Source organism: Quercus robur, chromosome 2 (assembly GCF_932294415.1).
Source record: "Quercus robur chromosome 2, dhQueRobu3.1, whole genome shotgun sequence".
In the NCBI taxonomy this organism is placed as follows: domain Eukaryota; kingdom Viridiplantae; phylum Streptophyta; class Magnoliopsida; order Fagales; family Fagaceae; genus Quercus; species Quercus robur.
Window position 1 is genome coordinate 91,597,867 of NC_065535.1, and position 14,395 is coordinate 91,612,261.

The 14,395-nt window shown below is 34.3% G+C and overlaps 2 protein-coding genes across 2 annotated transcripts; both read left to right on the forward strand.

The window, feature by feature from the left end:
• Window positions 1-2,368: 2,368 nt before the first annotated feature.
• Window positions 2,369-7,822, forward strand: LOC126715804 (dolichol-phosphate mannose synthase subunit 3-like). Its single transcript, XM_050416598.1, has 4 exons — window positions 2,369-2,534; window positions 4,583-4,720; window positions 4,821-4,928; window positions 7,493-7,822. The coding sequence occupies exons 2-4, from the start codon at window positions 4,622-4,624 to the stop codon at window positions 7,550-7,552; spliced, it is 267 nt and encodes an 88-aa protein (XP_050272555.1). The 5' UTR covers window positions 2,369-2,534; window positions 4,583-4,621; the 3' UTR covers window positions 7,553-7,822.
• Window positions 7,823-9,831: 2,009 nt separating this feature from the next.
• LOC126715805 (hydroxyproline O-galactosyltransferase GALT3) lies at window positions 9,832-11,304 on the forward strand. Its single transcript, XM_050416599.1, has one exon. It carries the CDS (start codon window positions 9,993-9,995, stop codon window positions 11,040-11,042), a length of 1,050 nt encoding a protein of 349 aa, XP_050272556.1. The 5' UTR covers window positions 9,832-9,992; the 3' UTR covers window positions 11,043-11,304.
• The last annotated feature ends 3,091 nt before the right edge of the window (window positions 11,305-14,395 follow it).

Sequence of the window (14,395 nt, forward strand, 5' to 3'; positions counted from 1 at the left end):
ATGTTTTATACTTCAATTTTATACATTAAAATAATATTTACACCACATTAAAATAATATATTAAATTCCTCCCCTCATCCTCATCATTATCATCAACAACCACCAGAAAAATGGTTGCCGCCACAATCACCAGGAAAAAAAAAAAAAAAAAAAAAAACACATCCACCAAAATCAACCCACAACCGCCGCCAAATCCACCACCAAAACATAAAAACAAAGACAAAAATAGATCAGAAATCATCATCATCATCAATCACCACTACAACAACAACCACAACAACAACCAGAAAAATTGTTGCGGCCACAATCACCAGGAAAAAAAAAAAAAAAACCACAACCACCAAAATCAACCGCCGCCGAATCCACCACCAAAGCAGAAAAACAAAGACAAAAACAGATCAGAACAGAGATCGGCACCACCACCGATTCGCCCACCAGTCCACCCACCCACTACCACCGATTCGCCCACCGCCATAACCCACAACCCGAACCCACCCACCACCGTGCCTAACCTAACGCATCAAAATTAAAATTTTTTTAAAAAATAATAATGTAAATTAAAAAAAAAAAAAAAAAAAAAAAAGCACCATACAGTGTTAAGAAAAGCGAGGAAGGTGTTGAGTTCAGGCGAAGCGGAGAGGACGCGGTGGAGGGAGCGCGTGGCGACGAACCCCAAATCGAAAGGCTCAGAAGACGAAGGGACCATACGGAGCGTGTACTCCACGCCCATGAAGAACAGCAAACCCATGGCGAACAAACAAGGCACCCAATGGAACTTCGCCACGTGCGCCACGTCCTCCGCCGTCCACGTCATAAACGACGCTCTCTTTTCCTTCTCTTTCTTTACAACCATGTCCCTAGTAACGCCGCCGCCGTTAGTCCTGGTACCGGTAGTAGTGTGCCTTTTGTTGAGAGAACGAGAAAGAGAGAACAGAAAAAGAGAGAACAGAAAAAAAATGGAGAGGCGGAGAGAACGAGAAAGGGAGAACAGAAAAAAAATAAAGTGAAGAGAGAGGAGAGAGAAAAGAGAATAAAAAAATAATAAAACTTATACCATTTTCGTCCGTACTGTTGCAAATTTGCAACGGTACTGTTCATATGTGGTATAATTTTTACCATTTGGAACATTTGATAAAGCTCTGTTTTTGTGTTTGGTGTGCTAAATGTGCCAAAAATTTGACATTTGGCACATTTAGCACATCTGCTGCGAGTGCTCTTAGGATGCTACTTTGAGCTTGGATTGTTCTCTAGTTGAAACTTTTCTTGCACGAGCTCTTTAGATGATTAATAAAGTCATCTTGTACCGAGTGATGACATGGCATCAATGGTCTTTTTCTTATTTCGTACACTTTTATTTTCCATATAACCATTCATTACATGAAAGAAAATTGATTCTAAAATCGAGTTGTATTTTAAAAACCATGTTTTTGTGGATATTTTAGACCTTATTTCCGTTTTAGACATGGCTTGTTGAAGTTATTTGACTTGAATGATTGTAAGTTGTATTAATCTTATCATAGACCATCCACTAATTAGGATATCTAATGTTTCATCAATTTAATTTGAATGTTTAAGGAAAAAAAGAGAGGACTAGTGGCTTACTTGAACCTGCCATGAGTTATAAAAAATAATGATAAATTTACTCCAAGTAATTTTGACCCAGAAACCATTTACAATCCCAATTCAATTGAGTTAAATTCAAACATGATTCGATTTATCGTCATGTCTAACAACTAGGGTTGTAAATGAATCAAGTGAAGTTGAGTTTTTAAAGTTCAGGATTTGGTTATTTAATTTTATTTTGAAAACAAACTAAGTTTGAGTTCATCACCAAGCTATTATATACGCACATTTTCTTCTTATATTATATCCTCTACGCTAACATAATTTCTAGTATATCAAAGATCAATAGCTATGTTATCAATTAGATATTTAAATTTCAAATTTTTGTAATATAAAATTATGTATAAAAAATAAGTTTATAAATCAAATAATAAATAACATCCGATTGGTACGAAATTTGACATGTGTGATAGTGTTAACTGTTAAGAACATAAATATTATGCAATCTAACATTCAAGTTTTCAAAATATATAATCATATTAGGTTTTTTTAGTAGAAGTTGTAGACCAAGTTTGTTGCCAAATTTTACCAATAAAATATTTCACAAATATATAATTAATACCATAAAATAAATTGTTTTCCCAAAATTATTTTCAGCTAAGCTCGGACTTAGGAAAATGTTTTATGTCAAAACAAATGCAGCCCACAACCTCGGTTGCATTTTGTTTTTGTTTTTGTTTTTTTTTTTTAATTTAAAAAAAAAAAAAAAAAAAAAAAAAAAAAAAAAAAAGAAAAGAAAAGAAAAGAGAGAGAGAGAGAGAGTGCTTTTTGTGCACTACGCGGAAAAGGAGAAAAGATTGAAAACAAATTCCGGCAGATCACAAGAAAAAACAAATCCAGAATCCGTGAGTGAAGGGAACATCAAGGGGCAGCACACAGATTGGTCCTCGTCCACCACCCCATAGCCATAGGTAGGGCAGACTCTCTTCTCTTCTTCTTCTTCTTCTTCTTCATCATCATTAATTTAATATTTATTTCAACCCATTTCTCTCTCTCTCTCTCTCTCTCTCTCTGCGTATTACTGTTCTATTTAGAAATTGATGACTTTGACTGATCACTTGGGTAAAGATTTATGGAACGTTGCTGTAATTCAAAGCGTTTGAGTAGGCTATTTGGTTTCTGGGAAAACGTAGACAAACGAGATACATTTCATTGTTTTGTCATTTGGAGAACCAAAAGCTTTACTCAACCAAAGCCTAATGCTAAAAATTTGACCCAATTTACTATTCTTGGAATACCCACACAGCATAAATTTTATGAATTCACTTTCTTTTAATTTCCTTAGATTAGTGTTGTCATAATTCGGAGTTAAGTTTACAAACAACATTCATGAGCTCTCTGATAAACTTTAAGTTATGCTCAAACTCAATATGAGTACAACCAACAGCTTGAGTAGTCAAATCTTGTAGGATGAATTCACTTTGTTTTCCGGTCAAAGAATTATAAACCTTGAGCTTGACATGACATGAACATTGGGTTATACTGGATTTGTTAGACTGGTTAAGAAGTTCACCAAGGTTAGCTTGGATTTGGGCTGAAGTAAACCAACCCGAATCAAAGTGAATTTGCATCTATGTATTAAAATAGAAATGTTTTTGTGTCATCATGTGTTGGATCATCTAGCAACATATGAGATAATGTGGTTAAGACTGGTTAAGAAGTTCACCAAGGTTAGCTTGGATTTGGGCTGAAGTAAACCAACCCGAATCAAAGTGAATTTGCATCTATGTATTAAAATAGAAATGTTTTTGTGTCATCATGTGTTGGATCATCTAGCAACATATGAGATAATGTGGTTTGCTGGGTGGGTTCAGTTTGTTGGTTTGGAAATTTACTGATGGTTCTTTCCTTGTCTGGTGCACAAGATACTCGGGTTGGTTCAGTTAATCTCTCTTTATTAATTTTTAATTGGTAAGTTTACACATGCATCCAATGGGTTCTGAACCCACAATGGGGATGGAGGAGTTGAGCTAGAGCTAATTGGAAATAGTCTAAACCAATCTTTCAAATCGGATGTGCAAACAGAGGACAAACACGTGCCCATGACTTTCCAAGCCATGGCATTTTACATTTCATATCTTTGTAATCACAATATTGCAATGTGATTATGAAATTAAGAGTTTTTCAATATTTTAATAATTTATGTTGCATCATCTGATATGTTGTGTCTGCAAATGTGCCTTGGACCAAATGGGATCTCCTCCCCCCATAAATAATTTGCAGAGGCCTGGAGGGTGAGGTCACATTTTCATTTCTGTGGGAGTGGTGTGTAAATTCTATTTATCAATCAAAAAATATCATGTGTTTTAAGTTATAATTATTTGAAACAATTTCAATTATCTATGCATTTTAGTAGAGATATTACGATTTGTACAGATTATTCTTATCCTATATATGGGCATAATAGAATACCTCATGCAAAGTAACTAGTTACATTCCATTATATTACATTTTTCTTTTCTATAAATACGAAAAAATTGAGCCAACATCATCAGCTGAAATCCTTAAAAAATTCCTTTGCCATTAATTTGGATTTGGATTTGGATTTGGATTAAGAGTTTCATTTTCTCTGTTAGCTGTAATCTGAATGTTGGATTGTAACTTTGGGTGCTAAGAAGAGACAATGGAGTGATTTAATCTATGTGACATAATTTAATACATAGACCTGCTTCTACTCAATAGTTACAATGGGGGAGGGGGTGGTTTTGAACCTTAGACACCAAGAAGTGCCAACCAGTTGAGTTACAAGGCTCTTGACACATAGAACTGCTACTGCTCACCATGATATGGCTGATGTCCTAGACACTGGGCATTTTGGGCTACCCATCTATGTGACTTAAGATGATATATATACACACACTATCAAACTTAATGCATATATTCACCTATCTTATTTCTCAGAAATAATGGAAGTTTACATTTTATTTCCACATTTACCTTATGGTATTGTTTCGTGTAGGGGCGGAATTAAGAAGCATCATCTCATCGAAACATCCATATGAAGCACATCGTAAAGCTTTTAGCATTGTTGGTGGCCGTATCTGCCTTTTGGATCGGTCTTCTTGAGACAGTGATCCCACGTTCTTATGCTTGGTTGGTGAGAAATTCATCCTTTACGATCTGAGTAGTGGTTGAAGGCATTTAGTAGTTTTCAACTTTACTTTTTAGTTTTGATTAAATGTCTTGTTACTCTTCAGTTGCCAGTATATTTCGTTGTGTCACTCGGATGCTATGGTCTTTTGATGGTTGGGGTTGGTTTGATGCACTTTCCAACATGTCCTCAGGAAGCAGGGTTGCTGCAACAGGTTCTCAATTCTTTTCCCTAGTAAATAATTTGACTCATTGATATTATTAAATTATGCCAATCAATCATGTTTCTGCAAGGAAGAAAACCTCATGTGAAGGTAATGATTGCCTCATGTTAATGGAACTCGTGGGAAATAGTGCATGTTAATGGTCATCTGCGTGGTTAAATGATTTCCACCTTTCTTTGGGTGGGGTTGTGTATCCGTGGTTACTCCCTAGGGGTGGGTCCAAAGGGCCCTTGGTGAGGTTCCACATCATTAAAAAAAATGATAAATTGGATTTCCAAATTCAGTTAGATTGTCCGGACTGTTGGAGAAATAAATCTAAGATGTGTTCTCCCAAATTTCTCTGCGGTTGCAATTTTTAAAAGGGTAGGACTATACCTTATGAACTCAATTTTTTGATCCATACAGTCCCCACTAATGGGTTTATTAAGCTCCTCGAGAACATGGAAGAATTAAAGGTGGATCATCAATAGCATTGCCCTTGTGAAATCAGATCACCAGCCTTGGTATATTTGAATATGCATCTCTCCATATTCAGTGCTGTGATTAATCTAGACCAAAAAATTCGAGGCATTTGCTTTCCACACCATGTTCTTTTCCTTGGAATGTTTAAGCAAATCATGCTCTGAAGTGTGGTTACTGATTTCATATGAATAATTAAAAAAGCCAATGTATCTGTCTGAACTCTGAAGGATATAATCACAAGAATATATATACTCCCCCCCCCCCCCCCCCCCCTTTTGGCTTTTATTTCGCAGATGACCACATGCTTACATTATTTCAATGATGATTTCTTTAATTTAACTTAATCAGTTTTTTTAAATAAATAAATTTTGGTAACCACCTTTCCACTACCTCTCTTCACTTCCAGCACTCTTTTTTCTCTTCCCCTCCTGCAAATATCTCTCTCTCTCTCTCTCTCTCTCTTGTAATTGACTGTGTTTTTTCTTTGATTGTCTCAGAAAATTTATATTTATTTATATACACTGCATGTGTTAAGAGCTAGCTTAAATGGTGGAAATGTGGAAGATTTGCATTAGAATAATTTTTTTTATAAGTAATCTGCATTAAAATCTTAAATATCTTCAAATTGTTAATTTTTAGTTTTTGTAAAAAACAAACAATCTTATCTAATTTAACCTGGCTATGGAATATTATCTATAGTGTCAAAGTCTCATCTGTTTACAGATTCACAATATACTGCAGGTACAATCCTCATCAACATTCCATTTCCAATGTTAATTTCTGCATGTAGTTCAATGTGTGATTGATCAATTTCACTTGTGCTATTCTGAAGCTTGTTTAATACAGCTTCTTAGTCAATTTGGTCATTGGGCTGCAGCTCAAATAAAATGACACCTTCTCTTATAACAGCAAGGTAGAAGATGAGGTTACTAATGGAGCCAGGATATTAATTTGGTGGGGCAAGAAAAAAAATAACGTTAAATATATAACTGATTCAAAAAAAAAATATTGAAGTTGTAAAATAATTAATAATTAATTAAATTATAATTTATTTGCCATGTAAAACATAATGTAAATAGAAACTGTGATCTATTGTTTTTATGCCTAATGTCAATTTACTCAGTTACACTCGAGGTTTTTTCATATTTAAAACTATTGTGAGTGTATACACATACTTTTGTGTATGTGTATTTATTTCCCAATATATGAGACCAAATGATCATTAATCCATTGATTTTCCATTTAGGAGCTTGGTCGGTATTTAATAATATGCAAACTCATAAAATTCTTTTCAGCAATGTCCGTTACAACTGGTAGAGCCATTGTGTAACTTACCCTTTTTAAAGAAAAATAGCTATCTTAGTCAATTTGAACAAGGCTATCAAAATTGAGTTTCTTTTTTCTCCTTCCGGTGAAGCCGCTCAATTGCCCTGGTCTTTGTTCTGTTGTATTTCCTGATACTGAATTGGCTTACTGACTTATGACTCTAAAGCGTGTTGGATCACTGTGTTCTGAAACATAAGTGTGTCAAGCGCAGGATTTTGCATTACTTAAACTTTGGATCTGTAGCATTGTTAGGATTTTTGGTCAGACTGTTCCAAGCTCTAAGGATAATGCAATTAAGTTATAGTTTTTAGAGTATTGGTAATCAAAGTGTTTCCAGAGCATTTTGAGTCTAACCCTAATGTTTTTCCAGATCAAGATTTGATAAAAGTGCTGCTTTGTAATATATCTCTGATATGTATTTGGTGATTGGGTAGTCTTAGCTTGTGTCGGTCAGTAATATATCTCTAACGCCATGTGTATTCTGTGTAGTCTTAGCGTCTTGGTCCATAACAATGCTCTTATAATTGTAATATTTAAACATTAGAATCCATAACTGAAGGGATTCTTATAATTATCCAATATGCACAACTTAGCATTTTTGCCCCTGGCAGGATTTTTTTCTTTTGTTTTGTGCGCTCTCTGTTACCTACCCTTAATTTTCTTCTAGTATATCTCTGCAATATATTAAGTGGAATGATACTTGTATTGGGTTGAATCTGTTTTATGGGGCTCTGGTATGCATAACCATTTTCAATTCTTTTGCACAGGACATTGCAGAGGCCAAAGAATTCTTGAAGCAGAGAGGGGTTGATGTGGAATATGATTGAAGACTTTATCTTATGGCTCTTTTGAAGAACCAGGGTGATTTTCAGGCAGTTTCAATTCTATATGATCAAAACTTGAGGTACAAATTGGATTATAAGTTGAGGAGTGTTAAATTTGATGAGGTAAGAGTTTGCTAACAGGTCTCTGAAATTTGGATCGGCAAATGAAAATTATAGATGCAGAATATGTTGGATGAACGTATGTAAAAGTTATTATAACTTACGTATGATGTTCATTAAAGAGAAATTTATGACTGATTTGATTAACTTTAATTTGGTTGAGTAAAATGATGGACATTATGTGGTATTAGTTGCCACCAACTGGTATGGTCATCATCAAAGAAGAAGCTGCCCCATGCAACAAGTAGCCTGCAGTGTGTGTGTGTGTGTGTGTGTTAGAGAGAGAGAGAGAGCATGACTAATGACTGGTGCTCGCATGGAGATTTTGGAGCAATTATCGTCACATTTATCATAAAATGTTAGAGAAACAAATCTGGAAGGGGAGCAGTTTCATTATGTCCTGTTAAAATCAGGCTAAAGTGCACATTATATCAAATATATTTGGATTGGAAAAACTAGTAAAATTTCATTTGAATAAATTTACATATGTTGCAAGTCTCATGCAAAAACTGTAGATGCAGAAAATTCATTCAAATAGCTAGTTTTGTTTTTGCAAATCTCTGTCTGTGTTGCTGACATTTTGCTAATGTTCATAGGGTTTCAACTTTCTACTCCTTTGCACTTATTATAAAGAAGAGTTCGTTCAATAAAGAATAAAAAGAGACATTAGGAATAAGCATGATTAAGGAACGGTGATCACGTGGAATATTCAAAGCAAGCCACCCCACATTTATGAGGAAACTGTGCTATCTATTACTTCTCATAGGTATTTTTCATCAATAAGTCTTGAGACATAACAAATTTCACAATACTTTTCACAAGTAATAAGGGCTATTTGCATCACTATTTCACGACACTGCAATACCAATTGACGTGCCAAAACCAATTAGTTTGTTTCATAACTATTTCCCACCCCTGCAATCTCTGTCATACAAATGTAGAAACATCCGGTGAATTCGCGATGCTGCAGTACCAATGGAAGTACCAAAGCCAATCCTTTAAAAGCGCGAATGTATTTGCAAATGCATCATCACCATCCTTTAAGTAAAGTATGGGAAACTCGTTTCTTAAAGCAGTAAGTCTGAAAACAAAACACTTCTAGTTCATTTTATAATAATATGAGAGCTATTCCTCAAATATCTCAATGACTTTTTAGTTGGCTTGGTGCTGAATTAATAATGATAAATGGAGGAAGAACAACAAAGAAAAATTGATTGATGTTCTTCCTTTAGCACAGGTCACAACCCAATAATGGAGCTAAAAGTACCAAAATTTACTTAGATCACTATGATTTTTCTATGGATAATTAGAAAGCATTTTTTTTCTGGGTCAAAGGCATTGCTTTATGTTCAAGTATGGTGAGCAGCAAGTAAGCTGAAGAACTTGAAGCACACCATGTTCATGCAAAGATACCTAAATTACGAAAAGTTGACCAAATTCACTATTTGGGTTTTGGCAATATGCAAAGCTTGACTTCAAGAGGTGTAGCGTAGCTAACATTAGGCTCAGCTCCACTACCGTCTAGGCGTCTCCCTAACTTTTGACATTGATTATGAAATTTGCTTAATTATTGCCCTCTATTAAGGAAAAGAAGAAGCTATTAAAAAGACCGAAAACTCCTTAAATTAAAAAATAAACTAGGTGGTACAAGAAATTATATTAGTGCTTTTGCAATTATACAAAAAGTAAGATAAAAGATTTATAATTTAAGTTTCACTTATCCTCCACCAATCATAGTATGCTATGTGTTTGATTTTTTTTTTTTTTTTTCATTTTATAGTTTTGTTATTTTATGAGAAAATTCATATGAATACATGACAAATTATAAATTATGGAGCATAACATGAAGTGAAAAATTGTAATCTAAATTTAGGGAACTAGTTGAATACAACTTCGACAATAATTTGATTTAAGCACTATCAGTGAAATCCTATCAAAATTATGAAGTTGTTTGGGGGAATTTTTTTTTTAGAGATAGGTAGATCATGGATAAGAGAGGTTGGATTCAAACTTCAAACAACAATATATTATAAAATATCACAAAGGATACCATTACCACTTAGTTATCACTTTAACCCTAATTTAACCTATTCTTATTGTACTATTTTATACATTTAGAATATTTGCATTAATATATACGTTACATATAAACTTTTCTCAAAAAGAAAAAGGACACCATGGTAAATTCGTTCACTCCATTTGCTTTTTCCACCCTCACGTTTCTTGCAAGAGGAAAAGTCAAAAAATGCTAGCCCCAATACCACGAAATTCACAACTAATGCGTTACATTTAAGAAAGTTTGGGACTTTATTATGAATAACACATGGATTTCAAAACCCTCTCGCAAAGCACAACCCATATTCAGATCCATATAAACTCTAGAGGGTTCAACTTCAAGAACCAAATAATGATGAAGAGTGCAAGGCTGAATGGGCGACATCGTTTCATAATTTCTTCTTTCTTCTTCATCATGTTCCTTTGTGTCTTAGCTTCTATCAATGAAGTCCGATTTGATAGCTTCTTAAAGTTTGGTCAGTGTGCTCTAGCCAACGTGCCCTCACACAATTCATCGTTAGAAAACAATATTGTAGCTTCAAATTCTTCTTCTTCTTCCTCGGATGAAATTCGAATACTCATCGGCATTCTAACACTTCCGGATCAATACCAACGCCGCCACTTCCTCCGACTCATCTATGGAACACAGTCTCCATTGGGTGCCAAAGTTGACGTGAAGTTTGTCTTTTGCAACCTAACAAAGGAAGACCAAAAGGTACTCGTTGCACTAGAGATAATGCGTTATGATGATATCATAATCCTCAACTGCAAAGAGAACATGAACAAGGGTAAGACTTACACATACTTTTCAAGCTTGCCAGAAATGCTAAATGATACAAATAGTCCTTACCCTCCATACCATTATGTCATGAAAACCGATGATGATACTTACTTTAGGTTAAATAGCTTGGTAGAGTCTTTGAGGCCATTGCCTAGAGAAGATTTGTACTATGGTTATGTTATTCCTTGTCGTAGCATGGACCCTTTTGTGCATTACATGTCTGGAATGGGTTATATGATTTCTTGGGATATAGTGGAGTGGATTAGGGATTCTGATATTCCAAAGAATCACCTGGAAGGGCCTGAAGATAAGGTTTTTGGCGATTGGATTCGAGAAGGGCATCGTGCTAAGAATAGGTACAATGCTAAGTGGTCTATGTACAATTTTCCCGAGCCACCCACGACATGTACACATGAGCTTTGGCCAAACACGATTGGTGTTCATTTGTTGAAGACGCAAGAGAAGTGGATTCGGACATTGAAGTATTTCAATGTCACAGATAATTTGAAACCATCTAAATTGTATCATATACCTTAATTAGGTAATACCTCACAATTTTTATTTTTATTTGTTAATTATTTTCTTTGGACAATTTAATTGATACAATCTGATTTTGGGATTTATAGTTTCTGTTTTACCCTTTAGATTTTAGCGATTAAGGGTTCCAAATTTGAACATTTGAAGATACATCTTGAGGTTGTTATAAAAAAAAAAGATACATCTTGAGGTCTTGTAATAAGAAACCATATGATTCTATTGAGATTTTGCTTATTCCAATGCTGGGGATTAAGATGTGTAAGTAATACTCAAGATTTTTGGCATTTCATCATTATGACTTTCGCAAACTGTTTACCATGTTTAATGGGGAAAAATATTATATGAGCTGCATGTGCCTCCATACTTATGCTGGAGAAAATTCTACGAATACCAAACCCAACACATAATAGAAGACGCACATGCATCTTGGACCAAAAAGGTGTTCAAATGTTAGTTATTTTCATACATGATCCAAGTGATTTGACAATTTCTATACCTTAAATCTTGAACTTTAAGGCATCCAGAGTAGACCCTAGTAATATTAAAGTGCCAAATTAAACCAATTGGGATGCACACAAAGCTCTCGATCCATGCGTAGTTGATATAAAAAGGTTGACACTTTAAGCAAAATGTCTCCTGGTACTTGAGGTTGAGAAAAATCGAGCACAAAATGGCACCCATAATGGAAGCTAAGCAAAGCTATTTAAGGGACCAACTTTGCTTGTGAATCCTGATTAATTGACACTTTGATGGTCCAAAAAGGCACCCACCTTCTTAAAATTCATCACTTTCGCGCTCTTAAAGTTGTACCATGAAAGCTTTCAACACAAACATATCAAATTTTATTGCAAGGTACCTAGCTTTCCGAGGCCATAAAATTGACTCCGAAAGTTTGATTGGCGCAAACTTAGTATCGTTTGAAAGGTCATTTCATATACAATAAACTAAAATTTCACAAAGCAAATTTCCAAATGTGCCAACAAGCTTCTCAAAGGCTGTGGAAAAAGTAAAAAGTGCTACAAATTTGCTAAAAAAAAGAGTGGGATTTTTTGGCTTGTGATGTTCACAAGACATATGAGCATCACAAGCTAAAGCATCACTCACCCATCTATAAATACCCCCATTATTTTCCTTTGCTACCAACAAACAACCTTCGAGTTAGCATCAAATGTTATTAAAAAAATTATTATTTTAACACATCAAAAAGTTATTTTATCTATTTTAACACATCACTTTACAATATATTCTACATCATATCTTTTATTTTAAGATTACAACACATTAAAATAATTTGAAACAAACCTCATCTATATTCAAAATTTAACAAAACAAATATATTTTATCATTTTTCGGTCCCATATGATGAAGAGAGGTATAAAAAGAGAGGGAGAGAGAGAGAGAGAGGACATGGGGATGTGATGTTGGAGAGAGAAAATTCAATAAAAATTACCAAAATATTTTTAGCACATATAACCGTATCATCTTATTATTAGACCAACTTGTAGCAAATGCCAAATTTATTTGGCATTTGACACATCTCATGAAGGTGATTTTTTGTGTTTGGTGTGTTAAATGCTAATTTAGCATTTAGGTAACGTTTGGATATAACATCTCACCCTCACATCTGTGTTTCTGCATTTGAAGTGGGACTCGCTTACACTGTGCACGTTCATCCATTTACGCAGTTTGTCCATCCTTACTAGGACCCACGTGTATTGTGCAGTTTGTCCATTCACGCAGTTTAACCACTGTGCATGTGTTTGTCCATTCACGCAGTTCAATCATTGTGCACTAAGCACATCTCAACATTTAGTTGCGTAAACAGTTTGTCCATCTTTGCTAGGACCCACGTGTGCACTGTTTAGTCTTATTTTAAAATTATTTGCTATAATGTTTTCAGTTTTCAGTAAAATAAACGGTATCTAAACAGACCATTAGTTAAACCTCTTTCCTCTCATTTTCTTCACTAAAAACCCTCCTTTGGAACTCTGTTCGCGAGTTCCTTTTGTCAAAAACTCTAAAACCCTAGCTACCAATATGCATTCACCTCCAAATCTCTTCGCTTTTGTGATGATGGAGTAATCATTTTGGCATGCCCTTGATACCTTGTTAAGGTCCAAAAGATGGGGTCTTGGTCAGTTGGTCATTGGGATGGCTTATTATAGTCTATGACTATGAGCAAGTTTCTTGATTTTCATTCCCACAGTATTCCAATACGCTAAGAAGATGGAGACATGTGTCCACTGTTCACGCCTGCAAATGTGAATGGCACCCACCTATCGTTGATTGTGCACACATAACACATTGCATACCAAAAAAAAGAAACGCACTTGGTGAATTCCATAGACACAAGGAGCTTTGTAACTCTTATTTAAAATTAAAAAAAAAAATTAGTTTTATAACATTAAACTCTGTGAGTAAGTATATATATATATATATATATATATATATGTGAAGTTTCTTCCTGAATACTTGAATCTTGGCTCTTACTCTCCATACCCCACAAATTTATATTTATAGAGTGACCATTACACTAAGAATATGCAATGGTAACTAAACTTTTTTAAAAAAAAAGAGTTCTATTGTTTCGACAAACAAAAACCATGGAAAAATACTTACGAAATATAAAACCATTATCAAATGACGAACCACATCAATCTTAACCAAATCATGGGGTCTAGATGATGACTGTTAAAATTATGTATAGTTGCAGTAAGTTACCTCGAGTTTTTGAATACATCTTAGCAGTAACCTCATGTTGACCCACTATTTTTTTTAAATGTTTTCAAAATTAAAAACTATTTCCCCATAAAAAAATAAAAAATAAAAGCTATTTCCTTTTTCCCCTTGATTTTATTAAATAAATACCTTTGGCACAATTTCGCATGCTTCACGAATTCACAATACTATTTTCCTTTTTTTTTTTTTTTTTTTTTTCTCTAAATCAACATCTCATTAACCATATACCAAAATTGAATATTTTAAAATTAAGAGACCAAAATGAAGTAAATTCTAATTTTTTTTAAAAAAATTTTATATTTCAATAGTTACAATGGAAATAAAGAGATTTAATCCCTAAAATTTTAATTAAAAATACTAAAAGATGTCAATGAAGCTACAAGGAGCTTAGACAAATAAATCCCGAATTTAAAGGGCAAAAATTACAATTTATCCCAATAATAATTGCGAAGGTGAGAGAAAAATATGATAGGCAATTCCACGTGCAAATAAAAACAAAAATGGGTTTTGGAGACAACTGACTAGCAAGGCCAGCCAAGCTTCGGCAAGCGAATCCAGAGTATTTGCTAAAAAAAAACACCCAGAAAAGTCTCCAGCCACCGATTCCAGGACAC